The sequence below is a fragment of the Colletes latitarsis genome, chromosome 8, assembly GCF_051014445.1.
Source record: "Colletes latitarsis isolate SP2378_abdomen chromosome 8, iyColLati1, whole genome shotgun sequence".
NCBI classification, from domain to species: domain Eukaryota; kingdom Metazoa; phylum Arthropoda; class Insecta; order Hymenoptera; family Colletidae; genus Colletes; species Colletes latitarsis.
In genome coordinates this window covers 32,309,288-32,332,284 of record NC_135141.1, presented here as the reverse complement: position 1 = coordinate 32,332,284, position 22,997 = coordinate 32,309,288, and the positions used below count along the sequence as shown (strand labels likewise).

At 37.6% G+C, this 22,997-nt stretch overlaps 1 protein-coding gene across 1 annotated transcript; it reads left to right on the top strand.

Annotated features, from left to right (window-relative positions):
* Positions 1-5,677: 5,677 nt before the first annotated feature.
* Positions 5,678-22,953, top strand: LOC143344944 (aquaporin AQPAn.G). The gene is made up of 4 exons (XM_076771585.1): positions 5,678-6,145; positions 9,541-9,734; positions 20,239-20,382; positions 21,868-22,953. The coding sequence occupies exons 1-4, from the start codon at positions 6,127-6,129 to the stop codon at positions 22,261-22,263; spliced, it is 753 nt and encodes a 250-aa protein (XP_076627700.1). The 5' UTR covers positions 5,678-6,126; the 3' UTR covers positions 22,264-22,953.
* The last annotated feature ends 44 nt before the right edge of the window (positions 22,954-22,997 follow it).

Genomic DNA, 22,997 nt, shown 5'->3' with positions numbered 1-22,997 from the left:
ATATTTCAGCTGGTACGCGAAACGTTTCAATTTTAACCCCTCTTCTGTAGGTTCATCGAGAACCTGGAGGATTTAGGGGAGCTCAAAAGACAGCGGGATAACAAAATATGAAGAAGGAATTCGAAAATCGTCCTTACAAATTATGAATAGAAATAGAAATATTCTGATATGTGACGTTGTCGCATCTTACTACCACCAATTCTACCAATCGTCAATTATTATTTCAAGACAATTAATCAATTCTGTAATTTTTCATAAAGTTACATAGTCGTTGGAAGCTGTAAATTCTCGCTATTACAAAACTCAACAGATCGATCGATTGTAATCGATAAATTGATCATCAATTATCAATTTAATTGTATTTTATCCAACGCTGGCTCCGAAGAATAAATCGACTCGCGTATGTAACCGCTGTCAGGAGATTCCCGTATCGATAGAAGCTAGTTAAAACTATTATCACGTAACGAATAACCATCTTAATTCAGATAGCTCATCGCGCGAATTTCATCGTTACGTTAAAGTATTTTTCCTTCCTACGGTCAGTTCTCACGTAGAACACAGCGTATCCCGTGGAAATTCACGGTAACTTTTATTATTCGCGTAGCACCTTGTTCTTCGTTCCACTTCCTAGAAGCATAGCGATTCATTTTTTCCAATTAGACATGCACTTATCGTACGCTGATTTTGGCCCCAGGCGCGAACAACGCACCGATTATAACGCCTGGTTCTCAAAATGTTTACAACATCGCCGTAGTCGAAGCGATCGATTCCGAAGAATCTACACTCGACATAATCAAAATTTAAGAAAAGTCTAGATACCAGCTAAACGATGATAGCAATAATTATATTTAATATTATTAGATTATTAGGATTATTAGATCGTTAACAAAATTACAAAGATTAATCTTTACCAATGATTCTATCTATTTCGAGTTTGTTTACTTACTAGTGTCCATGTTGCACATTCGTTGGCATAATACAAACATTTTTTTGAATCGCGCAATGATCTAATAGATTGAGAACCAACGTGTTACGAGTTCTCTATTTTTTCCATCCAATCTCCTGGATCATTAAAAAAGGAAAGTTTTCGCCGGAACACGGTCTTTGTGGCGCTCCAGAAAAGAATGAACGCAGCTCGCGATATAATTATAGTAGTTTCGTGGCACATTCGCCGGTTGGTAAATAGAAACTGCTCCATGAGTTAGGAAAATTTTATACAGAAATTTTTTATATATTATTCGTTACTTAATATCGACCTTATAAGATTATTTTGCTCGAATACGAGTTTAAAGTATCGTATACAAGTAAGTTGGAGCAATATTTCTTGAAAATTACGATGATTGTATCGTTCGTTTTGAAACACCTTGTATGCATCACACATAACTACTCTTTTCTTGCCTTCTCGCGTTCTTTTACCTATAAACGACACGCGTGAATAGTTGCACAGGTGTGCTGCCTGCTGATGGCTCGCAGAGGCCATTCCTATGGTGTACAAGTTCAATTAAAGACATTTAATTATCGTTAAAAGGATCTCTATACAGGGTGTCTCTACACAAGTCCAAATAAAATACAGTAAAATTTCTGAATGTCTAATTTGTCAATTTTTACTGATCTTACTTGTTCCGATCACTTTTTAAATGAAATACAGATGTCAGATGTAGAACGTCTATTTTAACATTTACAGACTCCATACTTACAGCTATACATAGAACTCGCAATATTATTTCTCAGTAATTTATGTTAAATTTGATTAACGTAGCAGTGCAAATGTATATTCTAATTGAAAAGAAAATTGCATTTTAATGAGACTGTTAACACGACGAGTTTAGATAAAAATATGTGCAATTAATGTCCGTAAATTTATGCAACGCACATAATCTCTTGGAATGCGTGACCGGATGCTGACTTAACAAATGAACGAATAAATTCTACAAAGAATTAAATCCAGAAATACTCGTATTCGTCGTAACCGTGTAACATCGAACGATAGACATGACGAGGCAGGTGCGCGAAGGATCTATTTGCAGGAGACACTTTGCCACGTAGTGACCCAATTAATATCGCTTAATTACTATCGAGGGACATGTGTGGAGTCGGTACAGCTCGGTTTTGCAATCCCAAAGAATTCGACGAGCCCGTTTATCTACCGATAGAACAACGCTGTTCGTAGATAACTACTGATAAAAAAGGGGAAACGGAAACGTTCCCGTGCATACCACATCGCTCGTTATTTACATACCATTCTTGACACTTATATAATTGCCTCGTTAATGCGAACCAGGCGCTTATTCGATGATTTTAGTCAAATAATACGAGCGAAAATATCCAACTACCGACACCTGTTTGAATTACAGATAGCGTAACCTTCGCCTAATACGAAACATTTCACCTTTGTTCCTTTCAAAAGACATCGTTTCGAACATTTTCGAGTTACATTGTTTATTCTAGTTCCATCTTACACTCCTGTTAAATGGTAATCTATTTTGAAATGAAAGCGAGACTTTTATTCCAATTAAAAAAATCTTGCAAGGAGACTGTATCGATATTTTCAATATCAAAAATCGTCATGCGGTTTTTTGTTAAAGTTTAAAAATGTTGGCGTTGGTACTTTTCACGCAAGAAATTCACAAATTGCAGGTTTCCCCCCCTCCACTTGCCAATGAGAATACCCCGTTAATAGGAATCATACGTAAAGATAACGTGTAATTTAAGAGACGCGAGAGATGTAATTATACGACTATAAGACATATAATTTCCGTCGAGTGTTTTCATTTAATTTATACATTTCATACTATTTACACGAAACCAACGAAAGATTGATCGGTGACAGAAAAATTTTATTTCCAATTAAAACAAACAATAACGTCTGGAAATAATATTTCAGTAGTTTATTTTAAATACTGTTATTTTGGAATTAAATTGAACGTCGTTTTATAATAAAAACAACAGTCACGACGGAACCGTTTCGTTTGAAACACTGACGAGAAAATCTTTCGCGAATTAAACATTTCGAAGCTGTCCAGAACAGTCTATAGAAATTTAAACTGAAATCAAAACTGGACGTTGATCGACAGAAAGTAATTTTCAAATTAAAAACTTTTCAGCGACACGTGGAACAATTTTTTTTTAAATTGGTAGAAAATTGTATTAGAAAATTTTGTCGATGCGAATCCTACGGAAAGATATAAGAAAAATATGAAGCAGAAATTTTCTGGAGGATAGATATTAAAATAGTTAACTCTACTCAACGATAATGTCCAACTCTGGTCGTCGAACTCTCGAATTACCAATTACCAACTGTCATAATACGCAAGTCGCAGTGGCACTGATAAGTTTCGGATCAAACAAGAGTGTGTAATGTATGCACATTTCGTTACGTATACATACTTGTGTCAAAGTCGAGTGGAGATCGTTCCGTGCGATTCTCACGAAACTACGAGTTACAACGTGCTGTATCGCCTTCGTCTAGTTCAAAGCTAAGCCCGAACATGCGATTATATAAGATCATGGCCGGATGAGTAGCAAGAAAAAGTTAGACGGAAAGTATGAAATACTGATACTTGGACGGCGATCGTAGATTTGCGAATGTACAACGTGCAACGCAAAAATCATGGACTGGAGAACTTGTGACTTTTCCACTTTAAACTTTCTGACAGGCTTAGTGTAATTGTACAGTGAATAGAAAAATTGGATTTTTGTTAAATTCACGCGCGTACTTTCAAAAAGACGTCACAACACGGAAACGAAACCTCGAAAATAACTAATTTGCAATTCGTAATATGATACGTAGTGTGGCGCGAATCTAATTTTATAACGATTTCACATATGCTTGGAGGACGTATTTCCGGTTTTGTGTTACATTACGATTCACGACATAGTAAATGAATATTATCCAAGTCGTTTCATAATAGTTGGACGGGTCGATTCATGACAAATACCCATACAGCACATAATTATGCGCAATAAAATTGTAATTCGATCCTATTATTTGCGATGTTAGAAATTAGACAACATTGTTGTGTCTCCCAAACACTCCACCTTGCGAACGTCGACTATAACGATTAAAATCGCAGCGTTGAAAACGTCGTGCTCCGAATTAGCCCCAGTTATTATGTCTGTTTTGGCAAACAAACCTTGATTTGCATTGATACAACGATACGTAATACGAGTTTGCGAAACGCGAATGTTTTCCTATGCGTACGCCAGCGATAACTTATCTGAGCAATGCAAATCTACCATTTTGCCATTGTTTGAGATAGACGGTAAGCGAGGGAGTTGATTATACTACTTCGGTTTAAAGCCTCGTTCTTAGAGAAGGTATGGTTCAAAACAAAAAAAAATCAACGCCATACGAAAAATGCGAACTCTGTTCCTACAACCTACTACCAACGAAATTACACAGCAAATAATTTTCCATTTAGAGAGGGGGAAATGTTTTATAAAATTCTATAAAAGAGTACTATCCGGGTTTGTTTCAATTTTCATGCCCTGAAAAATGCAAGAACTTTCTGCAAGAATCCGATTCAAGTATAATTACGCCTATCCTTACATCGGTAGCTCCATTTCGACTTTTGCGCAATTGCAACATCTCGCGGAGCAACTGGGTAGACTCGTATCCCGCTATAGTTCCATTTGGTTAGAAATTCTTGGCATTACAATCAGCGGGAGTCATTAAAACAGCGATTCGTAACCACCGTGCTGTGAAGTCGACAACACCGTATGTACTGGGAACGTTTGATAAAGGATTTAATCAATTTTTATCTTCCACGGTTCTTCAAACTATTACGTGATTCTCTCTGAACTTGTTCAACAAACAAAAAAAAGAATTAAAAGAAATTTATAGACTTTTCATTGAATTCTCACTCTATTAGATATGGAAAAGTATTTAAAGAATATAGCTCGACTAAATTTCCTTCCAAAAAGTGTACTAATAAACAAACTATGTTGCAAATAGTATGATATTTGCAGTAACATTTTTGTAGAATTTCCTTGAACTGAAATTTAGTTAAAATACAATTCTAAAATAAATGTGAATAGGAACTGATGTTGTATACGTATATTTGTCTGCATTAAATATTTTCTTTCATAAAATGATTTAAATACAGTACTCTACAGTTTTCCAGGATAAAAGGTACTCTAAAATCAATAATATCCATTCGTATTTTAGAGTTACGAAGCTCGAAAAGAGCTGTCCACGCTGACCGGAACCGCCGCCATCTTGGTACCATTTTCCCCCAAACAAAGGTTCCCGCAACCACGAGAGAACAAAACACAAACTTGTTATTTGTTTTGTCGAGAATTCGCGGAAGAAAGCAATGATGTTTCGTGCCGTTGAAAATTTCGTACGCGTGCCAATTGACCTGTCATTGCGGTTCTAAGTTGCGCCGCGTGCTCGAGAAGGTTAAGGACCACAACTGCGTTAAAAGATCGGAATACGTTAACCTGCGTCGCGTCGTGTGAAGGATACTTACGTGAGCCGCGATCGAGCATCCTCCAGGACCACGTCCGGCAAAACGGATCCACGGTTTTGAATGAGTTTTTGAGTGGGCAACACCGAGTGGGGGGTTACGATGATGAAGTCAGGAGGTGGTGGATGGTGAAAAAAGGGGGAGGGGGGAATCCGAGTGTCGATTGGGGGGAGGACAGGCAGGCAGTGGAGAACCAGCGATATATGAAGGCGAAACTGGCGCTCCGCAGACTCAATAGCCCAGAAACTCCACGTGGTGTACCGTCGAACACATCGCATAATTCGCGTGCGACAGAAACGGATATTTTTCTTCTCTTCCGTTACCACCGTGAACGCCACGGTTCACGCGTACTTCCAGCCTGTTCGCGTTAACGTAATCGCGATAGTTACAGTCCATTACCGCGACTGCCAGTTCCTCCCATTGTCTTCTCGGTTTCGAAGTCATCCTCGGTGCCCGAAGAGGGGGACCACGCGGGTTCCTTGTGACCGGTGATCGATCGGTGATCGATCGGTGCTCGATAACCCTCGAGAGATGATAGCCAAGCTCAAATGAGAGAACGATCGTCCGCTGGTAGCCAGCATCTGTGAACTGCGTGAAGAGGGGTAGCAAGTCGAGGGAAGCACCGTTCTCGAGGACCTTTGTCGGTGGCGAGGGCAAAATGGGCAAGGGTTGGAAAGGTACGTCGTTTGTTCGCGTTGTGTGGAGAAAAGAACGTGATAAAATAGCTTTAGCAGACATCGTTTTACGAATTTAAATAATATACCTGGGGAATAAATTAATTTATGAATTATCTTAGCTTTGTTAACTTCGATTGTTAAATTCGATTAATTTTAATTTGAAGAAATGTTTACAGGGTAGTTCAATTTAATCTGAATCTATAAAAATATTTACAGATCAATTTAATTTAATTATAATCCATCAGAATATTCTTCCTATCCCTATAATTTTAATCTTTCCACTGATTCTCCTCTCTTAGTTTTTAATTAGAAGAAATTATTTTAAATACTCCGATAATAGATTATAACGACTGACGTTCTTTATTTAAAAATACAAAATATTATAGCTTTCTTTAATGAGGAACTGGAGCAATTTACTTCATAAACTTACGTAAACCAAAAATCGTCGTTTGTAATAAAAGACGTTGAGTAATAAAAGACAGGTAATGAAAAAATGAATTTCCGTGCATTTGTAATTTCGTGTTAGGGAAGCATAATAAAAAAAAAGAACAATGAAAAGGTTAAACGTGTACCTGGGAAGAATATTATGCAATATTACTCAACTTAAAAATCACATAACGTTGAAATTAATTTTAATATCAGCAAGAATATGTTTTTCCGCATTTTCTCGAAATGATGCTGATACTTGATGGATTACCGCGATACGAAATTAAATACCTACGTAGTATAATTACTACACCGCATAATTTATGCATTTACATACAACTCAAAGTGATAAAGAACACGTTAGCAGAAAATATTTTCTAAAATGATACAACAATATTAATATTAATATTACATTTTGTAATATTTAACAAAATGTAAAATATTGTAAAATCAACGGTAAATACATACGTTTGTTACAATGGGAATCGAGAAATAATATGTTCACCCTTTGCACTCCAAGAATTAATTTTAATAATATTAAAAATGTACTTTCTCACAGAGAAATTTATAAATATTTGTAATTTTTAATATCTACGTTTGTTTCGTTAATTAGGCTTGTACTACTATACATAAACCTTAAATCGAGTTAGAGTGTAAAGGATTAATAATATGGCAACATTTATTTTATTTAAAACGACAATTCTTGTGGACTTGAAAAGAATGTATGACTCGATCTACATTTTCATCAGAATCAGACAAACGATTCTAAAGCCTGACCATTTGTTAGAAATCATGAACTATTCCAATGTTAAACACGCACGTCGGCGATATCTCCGTTTCGAGCTGTTGGTTCGATAATGAATTGTACTGGAAAAATTACTGTCTCTTCACGGTGCACGAGTCGTAGTAAACGAAACTAGGCAGCAAGACTGTTTGTACAGCTGGCCAGATCCGACAAAACAATTCCTAGTTTCGATTACGCACCAACAAATGCCTTTTTATCGGACGTTTCGCGTTCGAAAAAGCGCGCTATATCAAAGAAAGAAGGATGAGTCCTACAAGGAATCGCGAGTCGTATTGTGTCGGACGTTTTAATCAGCCTTCGAGAGATCTACAACTGTGTAACAACTACTCGAGACTGTTCGCATTCTACATACTGATTCTGCTGCATTCTCCTTAAACCGGGATCGATCTTTCTTTTCTCGAGTATGTGTTAATGAATTTGTTTTTCGACAAAATTAAAAAATTTCAAATCGTTCTAAAAAAATTATTTTCGGTTGCGGGGATCAAGTACAATCATTTTTGGTCATTACACATACCCCCGAAATCCTACCCAGTTTCGAGAAAAAAATTCCTTACCGAAAATCTAATGTGAGGCCAGAAATGCTTCCTTGAAATTTCATGCATATCTTTAAAACGTCATAACTTCTGAACGGATTGGACGATTTTGATGTTTAAAAAAGCAAACTACGCGTATTTTAATGGAGAATATGTACAAATTGCAAAAATATTCGAAAAGTTGGTCCTTGACCCCGCAAAATGAGAAAAACCCCATAAAAATGGTCCAATTTTCGAACAGCCATAACTCCTACAATTGTGAATATATTTCCATGAAACTTTTTTCTGAAGTAGAGCTCATGGGTACCTACAAAAAAAGTATTACACAACTTTTCTGTAGAGCGTCAAACAAAATTACTAAAAATGAAAAAGGGATTTTTAAGAAAAATCGACAGGGGGTAGGTGCCTAAATTTTTCGGTGAAAAAAAAAATTTTCGAATCGTTCTAAAAAAATTATTTTCAGTTGCGGGGGTCAAATACAATCATTTTTGGTCAATAGACATACCCTCGAAATCCTATCCATTTTCGAGAAAAAAAATTCTTTACCGAAAATATACTATGTGGCAGGAAATGTTTCTATAACTTTTTAACGAAGCCTCAATCAACAAATTAGTATCCTTGATTTTCGTCTTATTTTGGCCTCTAGAATCTCCCATAAAAACGATATTCTCCGAATCATGGGCAATATTTTTTAATGTAAATAAAAATAGGACTATTCGTCCAATTTTATTTGATAATACGAATAATCTTCTTACTGACAAGAAAATTGATTGTATTACCGAACAAGCTACCTATTGGAAGGGTAAAATTCTTATTTAATTATCAGTTTTCCATAGATGCGTTTGAAAATATGTTAATATAAAAAAAAAAGCAGTTTACGTTTATTTTTCACCATCGAAACCAACTCCTTTGAGAAACATTATTTTACACAATACGCGCCATATTGTCTCTCTTTGTATCCAACAATTGTCCAAACATTCGAAAAGGATTCCGATGGCAATAACAACGTTGCACCGTGCATTCTATTTACACGATGTCTCGTTTTTACGCCATACTACTCATTCACTTCTGTTGCATAATCGGTAGAAAAATGGAAACGGAAAAAGTAGAAAAACATCGACACATTGAATTAAGAATTGTCATCGCGTTTCGGTGATTGATGGGCCAACAAAACGAGACTCTTCGCTGAAACTAAAGACGACCGAGATATGCATTCTCAAAAGTCTCGTCGACTCTTTGACGCTGTCGAACCACGGTGTCCCATTTCTTTTGTATCCCGCGTGTCACTCGGACTTTGACGTCGCCGAAAAGAATAACGCAACACCTTATTCTCAGCCGTCATTGCCTGCAAAATATCCATAAACGCAACAAATGGAAAGTAGGGCTGCCAGGACACCCTTCCGTTCGAGTTAGACTACTTAAAAATATGCTAAACAATTTAATAAATATCTGTCGATAAGTTAACTAGATTAACTAACAATTTAAAATATACATCTTTACTCGTAAATCTCGTTTATCTAAATTGTTTGTATGCATTTAGTTTTAAATATTATATTTTTAAATTCAGATTTAGTAATATTATTTTGATAGTTTAAATAATAATATCGATTTGATTGAACTGCTTTGCTCAGGTGCAAAGGACTTCGTGGGCATCGAAGAGGTGACGAAGATCGAGTTCCTGGTCATGATGTTCGCTGAAGCTTTGGGAACGTTTCTTTTAGTTTTGATCGGTTGTGCGTCGTGCATCACGTGGAACGACAATCATCCACCCACCGTCGTGCACATCGCGTTCACCTTTGGACTAGCTGTCGCGAGTCTGGCGCACGTGAGTCTTTTCAACCGAATTCATTTCTCAAAAAATTAGAAATAAAATTTTCAATATACAGTATTATAAGTTAAATCTTTTCAATCTAACTCAATTTCTCTCGAATAATAATTTAATAATTGAGCATTATTCAAAGGAGTGAGCAAAAATGAGAAACTCGAGTGTTGTATTACATAAAAGTTTAACAGCGAAGAAGTTTCTAATGTGACAAAAAATACGTATAATAAAATTAAGAACTTTCCCTATTATATTACAGCAATGGTAATGAAACGAATAATTTTTTATGGTATTTACACTAATTAGTGGTACAGAGTCGAGAACATAATTGTGATTTATGTTACTCCTTCTTATTGAAAAGCGTATAATATGATACCTGGAAAAATTAAGTTGCAGATCGTTAATAATACACTATCCCTTTAGTATGCATAAATCATCGATTAGTAATAGCTCATCATCGTTGCTAACCATGTTGCAAAAGACTTTCAGATATGTCGGCATAAAGAAGAAATATATTATAAACGAACACGCGTGAAATATCGTTGATGAATTAATTAATCGGTAAAAGTACCGGGTGAGATCCTCGACTAATTTTATGTTTATTCCAAATATAAAATAGTTAAAAATAAACACAGTATATATTTTTAAATAAAATTTTATCTAACTCTCATGTCCGAAGACGATGTCATCGTCGACACAAAATAAACAACTTAAATACGTATATACTAAAATTCCATAAAATGTTATAGCCGCGATGCTACGAAATAAATTGTATAAACTATTTACTGAATTTTCGGTAACCGGTTCACGGTCTCGTGTTCAGATGCGTGTTAAGTGCGTGATAAATCGTTTACCACCTCGCGTTTATCTGATTTCATTGAATGAGTAAAAGTAATCGAGGGACTCGACTCGTCCTATAAGAATTGTGTGCCACCGATACTCTGGCGAGGACAGTGATTGGAGGGAAGAGGGGATTCCATTCACCTTACTAAACTGCTGTGTCAAGGGAAGTTTCACGAACAGACTGCTTCCACTACACGTTCGTTCGCTCGCCCGTATCATTCTGTTTTTTTCTTTTTATTACACATATTTATGGACGCATCAATTACTAACGATTACACTAGATCGATTACTGATAATTTTATTACACTGGACAACGAATTGCAAGCAATAGCAGGATTAAACTTACACTACGATTACCATCCATATTGTTATTATATTGCAATTCATCATTTTTCACCCAAGTGTCACGCAATTATTACGCGTGCAACGTAATACAGAAATAAATAAAAACTCGCTTACCAACCCGACGCTCGGCAAAGTTTAAGTACCGAGTGTTAATAACCGAACGTGCAAAATTTTATCGTGACGCGTGCCATCGACCGAGGTAAATTTGTTTAATCGCGACCTATATTCCCCTTCGAAACATTATCTTCCACGCTGCTCATTGTCAAGTTTCGCAAGTTTCGTCAATCTCGATACCAACAAAAACAATCCAGAAATAAATTTTACGTATCTCTTGATGGGGCGAAAGGGGCGGTCATTTTTTTTACTGGAGTCGAAAGAAACAGAGTATAAATAGTAAGACAAATTTAAAAAAATATAGAGATTTAACAAAGAAAAAATGAAGCAGCTGTTAGAGGCACGTGGTCACATCTAGAAGGTCACTGTCGCAGATTGATGCGTCTCCCGACAAATCGGTTTTGAAGAGAAGACTATCGCCACTAATCGTCCACTCTGTCGGCTACATGAAAGAAGCGCTTTTTGCGTAACACACGATTATAGCTACATGCATTTAATAACTGAACGCGTGTATTTCGTGCTCAACGCAAAAGGCGAGTTACAAAGAGGCAGCATTAAAAGGTGTCTCACTGTATATGTCGGTGGTTTCCAAACTTTTTGAAAGGCGCGCACACACACCCTCCTGAAAAGAAAACATAAGAAGAGATAAGTGGTAGGTTTAAAATGATACAAATGAAGTATTACATACATAAATTGTGTTGCTTTAAAGAAACGTTTAAATTAAGCCAATTTTCTTTCGTACTTGAACTATATTCTAAAACTGCCTACCCAAGTATTAGCTATAGCGTCAAGTTATACAAAAACGAACCTATTCTATATTTTGTATTTCCTACTATAACATTTAGATCTATAATAAATTTGAGATCATAAAACTTTAACAATAAAAAAAATTACTTTTTTCCTAGAGGAATATTGTTCCTAGAAAACAGAATTTCTCATTAGCTTGCTACGGAGTAAAATCAAACAAAGAACTAGCTAATAACGTTCGAACCTTGGTAAACGACAAATAAGAAAAATATAAACTGATTCTTGTACTTCAAGACCAGTGTGAAAATCATTGTTGTGTGACTAATGGTACTGTCGATATTATTCCCATCGCTACTATAAACGATCTGACACGATTGCAATACGAACGAGCGTGCTACTGTGCGTCCATTAATATTTGTAAAAAGAAAAAAACAACAATCATTCAGGGCCAAGACGGATCGAGTAAACGTGAATCCGAATGACTGACGTCGAGATCTGTCATTATGAGAATTTAGGACGTAACTGGTTCGCGTAACCTTATATGTATTGCACAATGAATGAGTAATAGTTCGTTCAAGAAAGAGGGTAAATTTAGATACACGTTGATGTAACGCTGTTTTGTATAATTAATTCTTATTTCTTTTGGCATTGAATTAGCACGAACACGTGGAACTTTGTATCCTCTAGCGCACTAATCGATATTAATTCTATGCCAGCAGAATATTAATTGATAAATTATTTGCTATTATTAGGATTTATTACCGTGTTGTAAATCACATTATCGGTGGCGTCAATTGCAAATAATATAAATCGATCGGTCGCGTGCAACTTCGATTTACCGTAATCGATACTCTCTAGAGTCGAACCGACATCAGAAAAAATAACAAGTTCGATAATTTTGTTTCTGGACAATCGGAAGCTACGTTAATCCAAGGTTTGTCGTAGTTCTTATTTTTCAATCCCGTCCAGATTTATTTTCTTCGACGTTCAACCTTGAGAATTAATCCTTTAGCTCCGTGGCAGGAAGTCGAAAAACTGTTACCGATTGTTCGATATATTTTTCCATCTTTGATTCCGAATCAATTTTTAATCAATTTTAATAATTCACACTTATCTGTGAAATATTGTTAAAATCAGAGTGGTATAATTGAGGTCCTCCTCTCGCTAAACTTAAAGTTACATCAAAGACTTAATTCTTGAAATCTGTTTGGCTTAATAAATCGTATACATACATACACTCAGGGCTTTATAAATTCAAAGATTTTTTTTTTAATACTTTGTTCGTGGCATAAAATTTTGAAATATTTATGTAGCCAGTGTAATTCGAAGATAACCAACAAGTTGCAGTGAACGAGAGACTTCGGTGTGAATGAACTCCGTCTCTTTCTCTCCCTTTATTTTCTGCTTTTCATTGCGTAGGGACAAGTACGGAATTAAGAAGCGGCCGCCACCGCGATCTGTCCCGTGGTCGATGTATCTTTACTTCGGGTTGCCTCACTTTGGCTACATAGTAGATATTTATTTGGCTGCATTTACCTTTAGCTGCATGTTGTACATTCGCGGTTAAATGGAAGTGAACGGACCGACAAGAAAGAGAAAATATTAATTCCAGTACTTTAGGAGTGGCTTGATAAATGAACAGGGTATAAATAACTGCTATAAATTAATTAAGAAATTTATGCACCGACGGTACGAAATTTCGACATTTCGATAACAAACGATATCCCATTCGGTGTTACAATTATTAGTTATCTGTCAGGGATTAGAGAAAGAGAAAGAAGTATTCTATTATAATTTAATTGTTAACACAAGGTACACGAAAAATTCGAATTTTATTATTGTTCTTATTTTTCGTTACCTTGGATTACAAACTGTCGCGGATCAAGATTTTTGTAATTAGTTTAAAAGTGAAAATTCCCTTTGCTTTGGTTTGCTTCGCAAATTTAAACCCGTTCGAAAAGCAACGAAAGTAGCTCCGAAACACACATAAATAACATAAATAAGACGTCGAACAAGTCCTCTGTTCTTACAAGACAACGCAACGGTCCACTGCAGAACAGCAGCATACTCTTTTTAATTTCGGGTGGGAGTTTCTTGTTCGTCTACCATGCTCTCCAGATATTGTTATGTATTCCTTTTTTCATTTCACGACTTAATTCGCCAAACTAAAAACAAAGAAGCAGAAATGTACACAGGGGAAGCATAACTGAGTAAGATGGGAAGTGTGAGGTTGAACGAATACGGTTGTTTTGCAATCGAACCGAAAATATTAATCGTCGACAAATTACTATCGTTTTCAAGATCGCGATAATTTTATTGAACGAATAGTTTCACCTTATTATGATATGTACACTCGTTCCATCTACCTAGAAGGAATATCATACTAATTCAATGTTATTCCTTCTACCTAGAGGGAATATCATAATAATTCTAGGTTACTCCTTCTACCTAGAAGGAATATCGTTTTTTGTCCAGTGTAACGAGCTCAAATCGAAAGTTTTCTATCGGAAGAAAAATGACAAACGTATCGTTAGACGTTTTCTCGAGCCGGTGTAAGAAACGTGATAGACAAGCGGCCGAAGAAAAGAAAGCGAAGGAAGAAGTAGTACATTTTTACGCGTTTTTATCACACGTGTGCAGCGCCTTTTACACGCATGCACATGCGTGTATTCCCTTTACACGTGACGTTGGTGGATTTCAGAGAGCCGCCGGCATCTTGGTAGAAGGGTAAATAAGGCCGGTGATTCGCCCAAGGGGGTCTAACTGTCCGGATGGTGCAATTCTGCCCCGAAGGCTCCAATAACCTACTCGAGACCACTGACTCGCCTCGAACCTCAGATCGACTAGTACGACTCCTGTTCTGTCTCTTTTGATACTTTACTTTCCGACAGCTCGCGGCGCGGATATCAGTACATATTTAGAATCCCTCGTATCATCGATTTCACGAACGACGATTACACACTCGACGTCCATCGTTTCCCGCGGTTGGCTCTCAATTTGCATTTCCTTCGCGTAATCGACGTTAAACAAGGGAAAATAGAATTTATTTACCTATTTAGAATAGTTGTACTCGTCTTAAAATTTACTACTACTTAAAATTGTTCTTTCAATTCCAATTTTACACTTTTTGCAAAAGTTTTACCGAGAACTTGTTTTCAAGCTGTTTTGTGGGACATTTTACTACTCTTACATGCACAGGAGCAGCTATTTCAGAAGTTTTATTAGAAAAAGTGATGTATGGTAGGATTTGTTCAGCTGTGTGTCATGTAGAACAATGTAAATGGCCTTGAAATGAATGAATTTGACTCTTCCATCCAGCCACCTTTCTATTTACACAATCAGGCGTTCCTCTCGAAATCCTTTAACCTCCCGAAAGTAGTTTTTACCAAATTTTTACCAACATAATTCCATAGATACCTATATCGATCAATTAAATTATAAGCAAAAAGTATCTTACGTACTATTAATCTTTCGATCATCATAATATAATATTTGGAAGAATCAAATTATGACATAACATAAGAATCGGATTATGTTAAAGAAAACGCATAGTGGAATATGAAACAGATAATGCAATTTTCTCGGTGCATCGGTGCATTTAATAAAAAAGTAAAATCACAAGAATTGTTATTTTCGATTTTCAACGAGAAAGAAGCTAGTAGCTACGTGGCCGTTCCAGTTGCGTGACTCATATGCATGAAATACGCCACGAGCATTAAACAGCATAAATTTTAACAACTATTATTAACTATTACATACATTATTTAACACGGTGTACGGAATAATTAACTTAACTTGACGACCTCCAATTAGTCATAAACAACTCATCTCACGATCGAATACACGTGAAATAAATTTTATTTCAAATTACGTGCATTGCTATATTAAATCAGGCGCAACTATACGTAATATGTATACGTGTTTAACAAATAAAGTCGGGAGAAGCGAAATAAATGGCATTTTTAAATTCATAAACAATTTATATTTCGCATTACTAATTCTTGAACTAAACATATTATACTATGGACGAATAAATAATTCATAAATGTACACATACTTATTTACTTAAAACTCACATAAAATGAAATATTTCACAATGGATGGATAAACGTTCTAAATCAAAGTGTTTAATTTTAATTTGATTGCTCTTAACAATGAAAATAATCACTTTTGAGTTTCAAAATGGCCTCGTTGCATCTAAACACAAGCCTAAAGACCTCGTACCTTTGCCTGTACCCTCTCGCGCATTAACTTTTCACGTTTGCCAAACAAACGTGTTCAATTTCTGCGAGTTTGTTCTCTTTTCGAACAAAGAGACGCTCGGCTATTGTGCAGTATTGTTTAGACATTACGTGAAAAGAGTATCGGTATTGTTCCGACGGAAACCGCGACACGTCTCGTGGAACGCGACCACGCATAATGCCAGATCGATCTAACGAACGCGACAAACGTTAATCATCCGCTAGGTTTAAGAGAATTTGCGCTTTCGATTGCGCAATCGCAATATCGCTTATCTGATGCACCACGGCGCGTCACGTGTGATGACGTTACTCGGGTCTCTTATTGCAGGTGTTACGCATTATGCGCCCCCTCCTTTTTTACGCGACGTGACAGTGTGTAAACATACCTTTTTTTATTGAATTCAATAACGCTCCTCCTTTTTCAGAGTCTGGCACAACAACGAACAGCGAGTTTTCATTCGCGTACAAGAATCGAGTTTCTCGCGAACTATATGATTTAAAATTTAAAAACATAGTTGGATAATTAAATTCTTCGAACAAGATAACAGATTATATCGATGTTAGAAACAACGTTGTGTCAACGGGTTCGTTACCCGGCGACGTTGTTGAAATTGTTACAACGGTTTCCTCGTAATTTCCCCGTTCAGCTTGAAATTTCCGATAAAATCGATCCTGTCGTAAGAACCGCATAGCCTTCAGCAAATATTAGAGTCATCTTGCTGGAGGCCTTTTCGGAGGCCTATGAGAGACCGCTCCCTTGTCTCGAGCCGTTGTGCAACGTGATCCACGAGCGAAATATCATTGTCCCGCACGATCGTACGTGAACCTTGCAGCTCGTGTGCAAGTCGTGCACCCTAATTATGCGGCCGCGGCGCAAGACAACGACGCCATTGTCTGTGAATTTTACGAGCTCGAATTTGTTTCTCGTAATAATGCCTGGTAGATCAGTGCTCGCGGGCAAAAAAATTTGTTACGATCTCTTATCTTATCAACTTATCGTTTGGTACCCCGACGCGACGTAATAATATATCATAACATTATTTACGTATTTATCATTAACATAAAATAAATAAAACGCGACACATTTTTGTAGCATGTAGCAAAGTTAGGTAAAACAGGATATACTCGGGGTCAAGGGATGAAACTACAGTAATTTTATACTAACCCAGTTAGGACAGATGGCATTAATAACAAATAGTACAAACTTTGCATGTCACATTATAATTCAACAAATAAAAATATCAAATAGTTGAATGAAAACGTACATGTTATTTTGTAGTATTCCTAATGACAGTATTAAAGTTCATTTATTGTAAGCGTTTTAAAAACACGTTGTAGAATTGAAGCGCCGCCGGTCACCAGTGAACGTGTTAATAAAAAAGATTAACGATGTGGTCGATGTAAAAGAAAATATTGTGGAACTGTTATTCCTTTACCATATTCGAACTACGTTCTAAACGTTCCGTAAACGTAAATCGTCGATGTTTATAATTAATTAACTTTCAGCGAGAGTCAAGCGTGACACGTGGTACGACATCACAATGAATCCTCTAAGATCCGCAATTCATTTAAACGAAAGAGAGCAGAAGCATACTCGCGAACGTGCAACGAACGTGTCCGGAGGCTGTGGGTCATAAGAGCCTCGGGGAACGAAGTCTACGAACTACATAATTCGAGATTCTACGATACCTAGGGAATGTGTACGATTCGCTCGTAAGGTGAACAAGATCGCAATTGTATTCGATCGAGCTTAACAATATCGTTAAACTTTATTTTATCGTGTTTCTCCGCTAACGTTATTGCGTAACTATACATATACTTACATACGTATATGTAGAATGCATGGAAAGCAAAATCACTAGAAATATGAGTGAAAACTTGAGCACTTACAAAGTGTCTAAATATATCTATATGTATATTACCAATTAATTCGCAACTTTAACTCGTCTATTCGCGAATGAAATTTGGAGATTGAAATGAGCAAATCGACTCGACTTCCTCTCTGCCACACACTTTCAACGAGCACGAGGCTTCGTTAGAAACAGACGAAAGACAACAGAAATAAATTATTTAAATGTGGTAACGATGTTATTCGAGTTCTTGAAATGCTGAAAAGTGCTCGTGCCTGGCGCAACGTGAACAATTTGTCGATATTCGACCGGATCAAGATCGCTCTCGGGTCAAAAAGCAGTGCGTCGACCTCGTTTCAGGCAGTTTCGTTTCAGAAATCTTCGAAATGAACGATTTTTAGAGCGTGCCCGTTTCTCGATGTTGTTTCGCCACCTGTAAATCCCGTACCGTACATCTACGGTATCTAGACACTTTGCAGAATTAATAATTCAAGATTAACGCGAGATAAGCGGTCCAGCGACGCAAGAAGCGGTAGGAGGCCTGAAGAGGGCGTACGGACGAAAAGTTTTATCGAGGCGCAAGTCGTCGAATAAAAGCCGGACTTGGTTTATTGCTTTTCTTGGAACAACCGTGCCGTGGACGAAGGTCGGGCGGCTCGGCCAAAGAGAACCAACACCTTCCCCTTTGTACCATTTCGCGCTGTACTCGATGGCCAAAATTCTCATCCAGATAAAAGGATGTCAAACTTTCGATCTCTCGTTCGTTCGAGTCGAATAAAGCTTATCTAAACAACTAATGAGAGAAACGTTGCGGGGGAAGAAAATTATTCGGAATTCTTATTCGTCGTTCATTAGAGATTCATCCGACTCGTTTTTCGCAAGGTCGGGCCAGCGGACCCCGAAGACGCGCCCCGAAAACGAATTTTCACTTTCAAAGCGAGCCCTTACGTCTGTAATTACCGTGCTCGCACGCCTCGATTAAAAGGAGCGTCACGCGTCGCTCGTGCTCGATCTTATAATTAATAATATCAATTAATCGATATCTTGTCGTACGATCTCTGCTCGCAGCGCCGTCGGAATTTATGCCGAGGTAGCAACAGGTAAACCGCGACGGCCACGAAGGAAAAGTCTCAGCGCGAAGTAGCAGAAGAAGAAGACAACGAAGAAGAAGTCGAAGAAGAAGAGGAGAAGGAGGAAGAAGAAAATAACAAGAGCGAGAAGAGTGAAAAAAACGAAAGAATAAAGACGATGGGGGTTGCGTAATCGCGGCAACTCGTCGGCGCATGTGTGCTGATCGCCCGCGGCGAACCGAGACCTTGCCGACGTGCATGAGAACTGGGCCGCGCCGGGCCGGGCCGGGCCAGGCCGGGCCCCACCGGGTAGGTCCTGCCGCCATCAGCCCGATTCCGCCGGACTCAAATCGGACCAGCCACCGATCTAGACACCATTTGCACTTCCCTTTCTCTCTCTTTTTTTCTCCTTACTCGTTTTTTTCTTCCCCGCTTTTGCTCTCCGCGCCGTCGAGCATTAGGCCCCGTTCGAACCGTCTCGCGTTCCTTAACCCTTTCCGGCCCTACGAGCTGTAGCTATTAAATAACGGGACTGACGCTGAGAAAAACATTTATTATTTATCACCTTCGATATACGTACACCCCTCCTTTATCCCTACAATTATTAGCGATATTTGTTCTTGGTTGGCTCGCGTCGCAAATATGGCCGTCAGCCAGTTTACCGACGCCAAAGTGTCTGGCGACGGGTTTCCTCTCGCGTGGCGGGCTAATTTGCGTGCACGTGCCTCTCGTATTGCATCTTCCGTTTCTATAACGAGACAATTAATAATATTATATGTATATTTATTGTTTGGGCGTGAAAATCTCCTTAAGAATTTCTTAAGAAATAAAAAAAAACGTTACTATTGCGACGGTAAACTCAGAAACGAATATTTTTGCGAACATAGTAATCATCTACGTCTAAGACCTTGATTTCGCCAGAAACGTATGTGGGGCACAGTGGTTACGTATTAGGAAATCCTTCATACGGCGGGACAAAAAGATCTCTTTATCGGCGCGTATCTCGACCAACAGTAAGAGTAACCCAACAATTGTGAAATTTGACTTAGATTTCGAGGATTTTTTGCAACATCGACGGTGACTGAATTTTAGAACACGATCTGAATAAAAATTATTTAGAAATCTGATAAGAAGCCAAAGTTTTAGACACGTTTGATAGAATTCTCCGCTGGAATGTGGGCTAGAATATAATGGATGTATCTTAAGAAACCAGGTTACTTTTATATGTATATATATATATATGTGTCAGTGTCAATCGAGTCTCGTTTAAATAAATATAAATTTTTGTGTGTTGCAGGTATTAGGACCAGTTTCAGGGTGTCACGTGAATCCAGCTGTATCGATCGGCCTTCTGGTAAGCGGAAATTGTTCTTTTCTCAAAGCAGTATGCTACATCGTTTGTCAATGCTGCGGCGCCATCGCGGGTTCGGCAGTGTTAAAGGTAAATTTAACAATTTTCAAACGGGGCCTGAAAACGAGAATTCAATTTGAGAAAGTAATTTAGAATATAAATTCAACGAGTAGATGACGAATACAAACTACAAGAATATACATACGTACAATAAAATGCCAGAATATTCGTAAAATTGATCTACATATTGAATATTAATCAGTATTAATATGCATACGTATTTTAATTAAAAATAACAACCCACGAACAATGAACTTTCTCTTTGTCGCGCTGTACGACTCTTGTATTTTTACACTTTGGTTACCGAAGAGCATTCTTTCGATCATCGTGCGTTAATTAAGGTGTTTGGCAAGGTCAGGGTCTTATCGTGCGCTATCATACCGACGCTTGTTACATCAGAGACTGTCGAGCGAAGCGAATTACGTAGACAAAATGCATCATGTTCCGTTCATTTGTGACAGCTAATTCATGAGCACATTAATTTCTCTGATTAGCCGTGAGTGTATTACATTCAGCAGCGAATAACGATCGGGATCGTAATTACATTAGAATACACAATGCGATCAAGACGAATGACTGAAATCTAATTTATCAGAACGATATACGTAAAGTCCATTTTCAACATGAAGCGTTTCATTTGTACGCTGTAAAATTCGATCGATCCGAACATTTAAATTGCAAAATGTAGCATTCGTTTGCATTACATTATCGCTTTCCTTTTTTTTCTATACGTGGATCCAGGTCATGCAAAATCGAAAGAATTTGAAAAAAGAAAACTTGAGAAAATTTTTAAAAACGAATACGAATAGTCCAAGTTGTAACGATTATAATATGCGTTATTAACTACACTTTCTTCCATTCGATTCCCCGCAAATCGTCCAAGTTCATTAGTAGATAACCTTTATAATTTATACTACTCGGATGAAACTCACGTTTCTTCCATAACACCAGAAAACGAAGCGAAACAATCTTAACAATATGTATATTGATGTACGCTGTTCGAAATTCATTCAGACCTAAACGTAAAATAATTATAAATGTTAAACGCATAAACTCTCTGACTATGACTCTGTAGTACCACAATACATACGATCATACTAACTATACAAGTAGTGTAACTAGATTTTCATATTAAATCAGCTAAGTACCTCGATCGTTCCATAAATCACAATGCTTGCTAATATTTTTAGTTAAATTCTCTTGGAATTATCAAAGTTCGTCATAAATAATAATAAATGTCCCCTGAATAAATTGCGCGATTGACGTCCTATCCAAGGATTATTCGGGGTCAAGAATGATCTATATGCAGCAAGATGACCCGTGGACTCCCTCTTCTAGTATCTTCTGTCTGTAATCGTAGTGACTTTGTTGCTATAGCTGGCTGAGGTTTCTTGAGTTTTAACCCTGCAATAATATACATCTATTATCTTGTTAAGGCAGTACTGGGGAACCGTATCTAGCGGCTACATTCGTTTATTTTTCTATCAACGATTGCTTCCATTACCATTGCTCCAGGTGTTAATCCCAGAAGCTCCAAGCCACGGTTTGGGTGCCACGGCCCTTGCTACGTCGGTTACCGACAGCCAAGGTATCTTCATGGAAGCGATCGTCACTTTCCTCTTGCTTCTGGTCATCCACGCAGTGACCGATCCGAAGAGAACCGACACGAGAGGATGGGCACCGTTGGCGATCGGACTGACCATCACAGTGGCTCACATGGCGGCTGTACCTGTGACAGGTAGCAGCATGAATCCCGCCAGGACACTAGGTCCTGCGGTTATTCTAGGCGACTGGAAGAACTTGTGGATTTACTGGGTCGGCCCAATTTTCGGAGCTTGCGCGGCAGGCGGCCTTTACAAGGTGGCGTTCAGGCGCAAGAAAGAAGACGACGAGGCATCCTACGACTTCTGAAGACGGAATCGAGAACCGCCGCGCCATTGTCGTTGGTCCACTTTGAAAAAAAGAGGAGACACATCCGACGCTGGTAAAAAGAAAGTTAACGAATCAATACCGGGAAAACAGTGAGATTCTGTTCGCGTATCGGAAAATATCTCTCATGACAAATCTCGCAAAAATTGCACGGTTAACTTTCACGAGAAATTTGAATCGCCGTTTCGTTACGCGACCAACTCTTGATTCTACGAATCCAGGATGGAACATGAATCTTTCGACAAGTATTTAACACGATCAGGTTGTGATCCAAGTTCTTGAAATTTCAAAGAAAGTTTAAACTGATTATTAAACTCTTTAATTAATGTCTATGTTTTCGTGTAACTTTTAAAACGTTTTAACGTACAACTAACGCTTCTAACAGTAAAGCATTCTAAATAATATTACGTCTCGCACATATATGTATACACACAGCCATTGGTATCATATTCGACTTTATTAGTAGAATTTAGTTCCATAGATTTGTATTCCTTTGACCAAAAACAGATACTGCATTCGTGTCATTTCAACATGTCATGCCAACGTTTTCTACGTCGTTTAAGTTTTGTATATATTGTACTTAAATTAGCTTGTAAGATTCGGTAACAGATTATCACGTAGGAATACGTAGCTTGCGTCACACTTTAAGTGTACATAAATCGTTTATCTTTTGATATTGCCGTTTCTTTTTCGTTAATCCTTTGACCCCCCCCAAT

What these genes read in the sequence shown, in the direction of transcription:
- LOC143344944 (XM_076771585.1), top strand. An exon ending in CTGTCGCGAGTCTGGCGCAC is followed by an intron (nt 9,735 to 20,238) that starts GTGAGTCTTTTC and finishes TGTGTGTTGCAG; the next exon opens with GTATTAGGACCAGTTTCAGG. An exon ending in CGGGTTCGGCAGTGTTAAAG is followed by an intron (nt 20,383 to 21,867) that starts GTAAATTTAACA and finishes CCATTGCTCCAG; the next exon opens with GTGTTAATCCCAGAAGCTCC.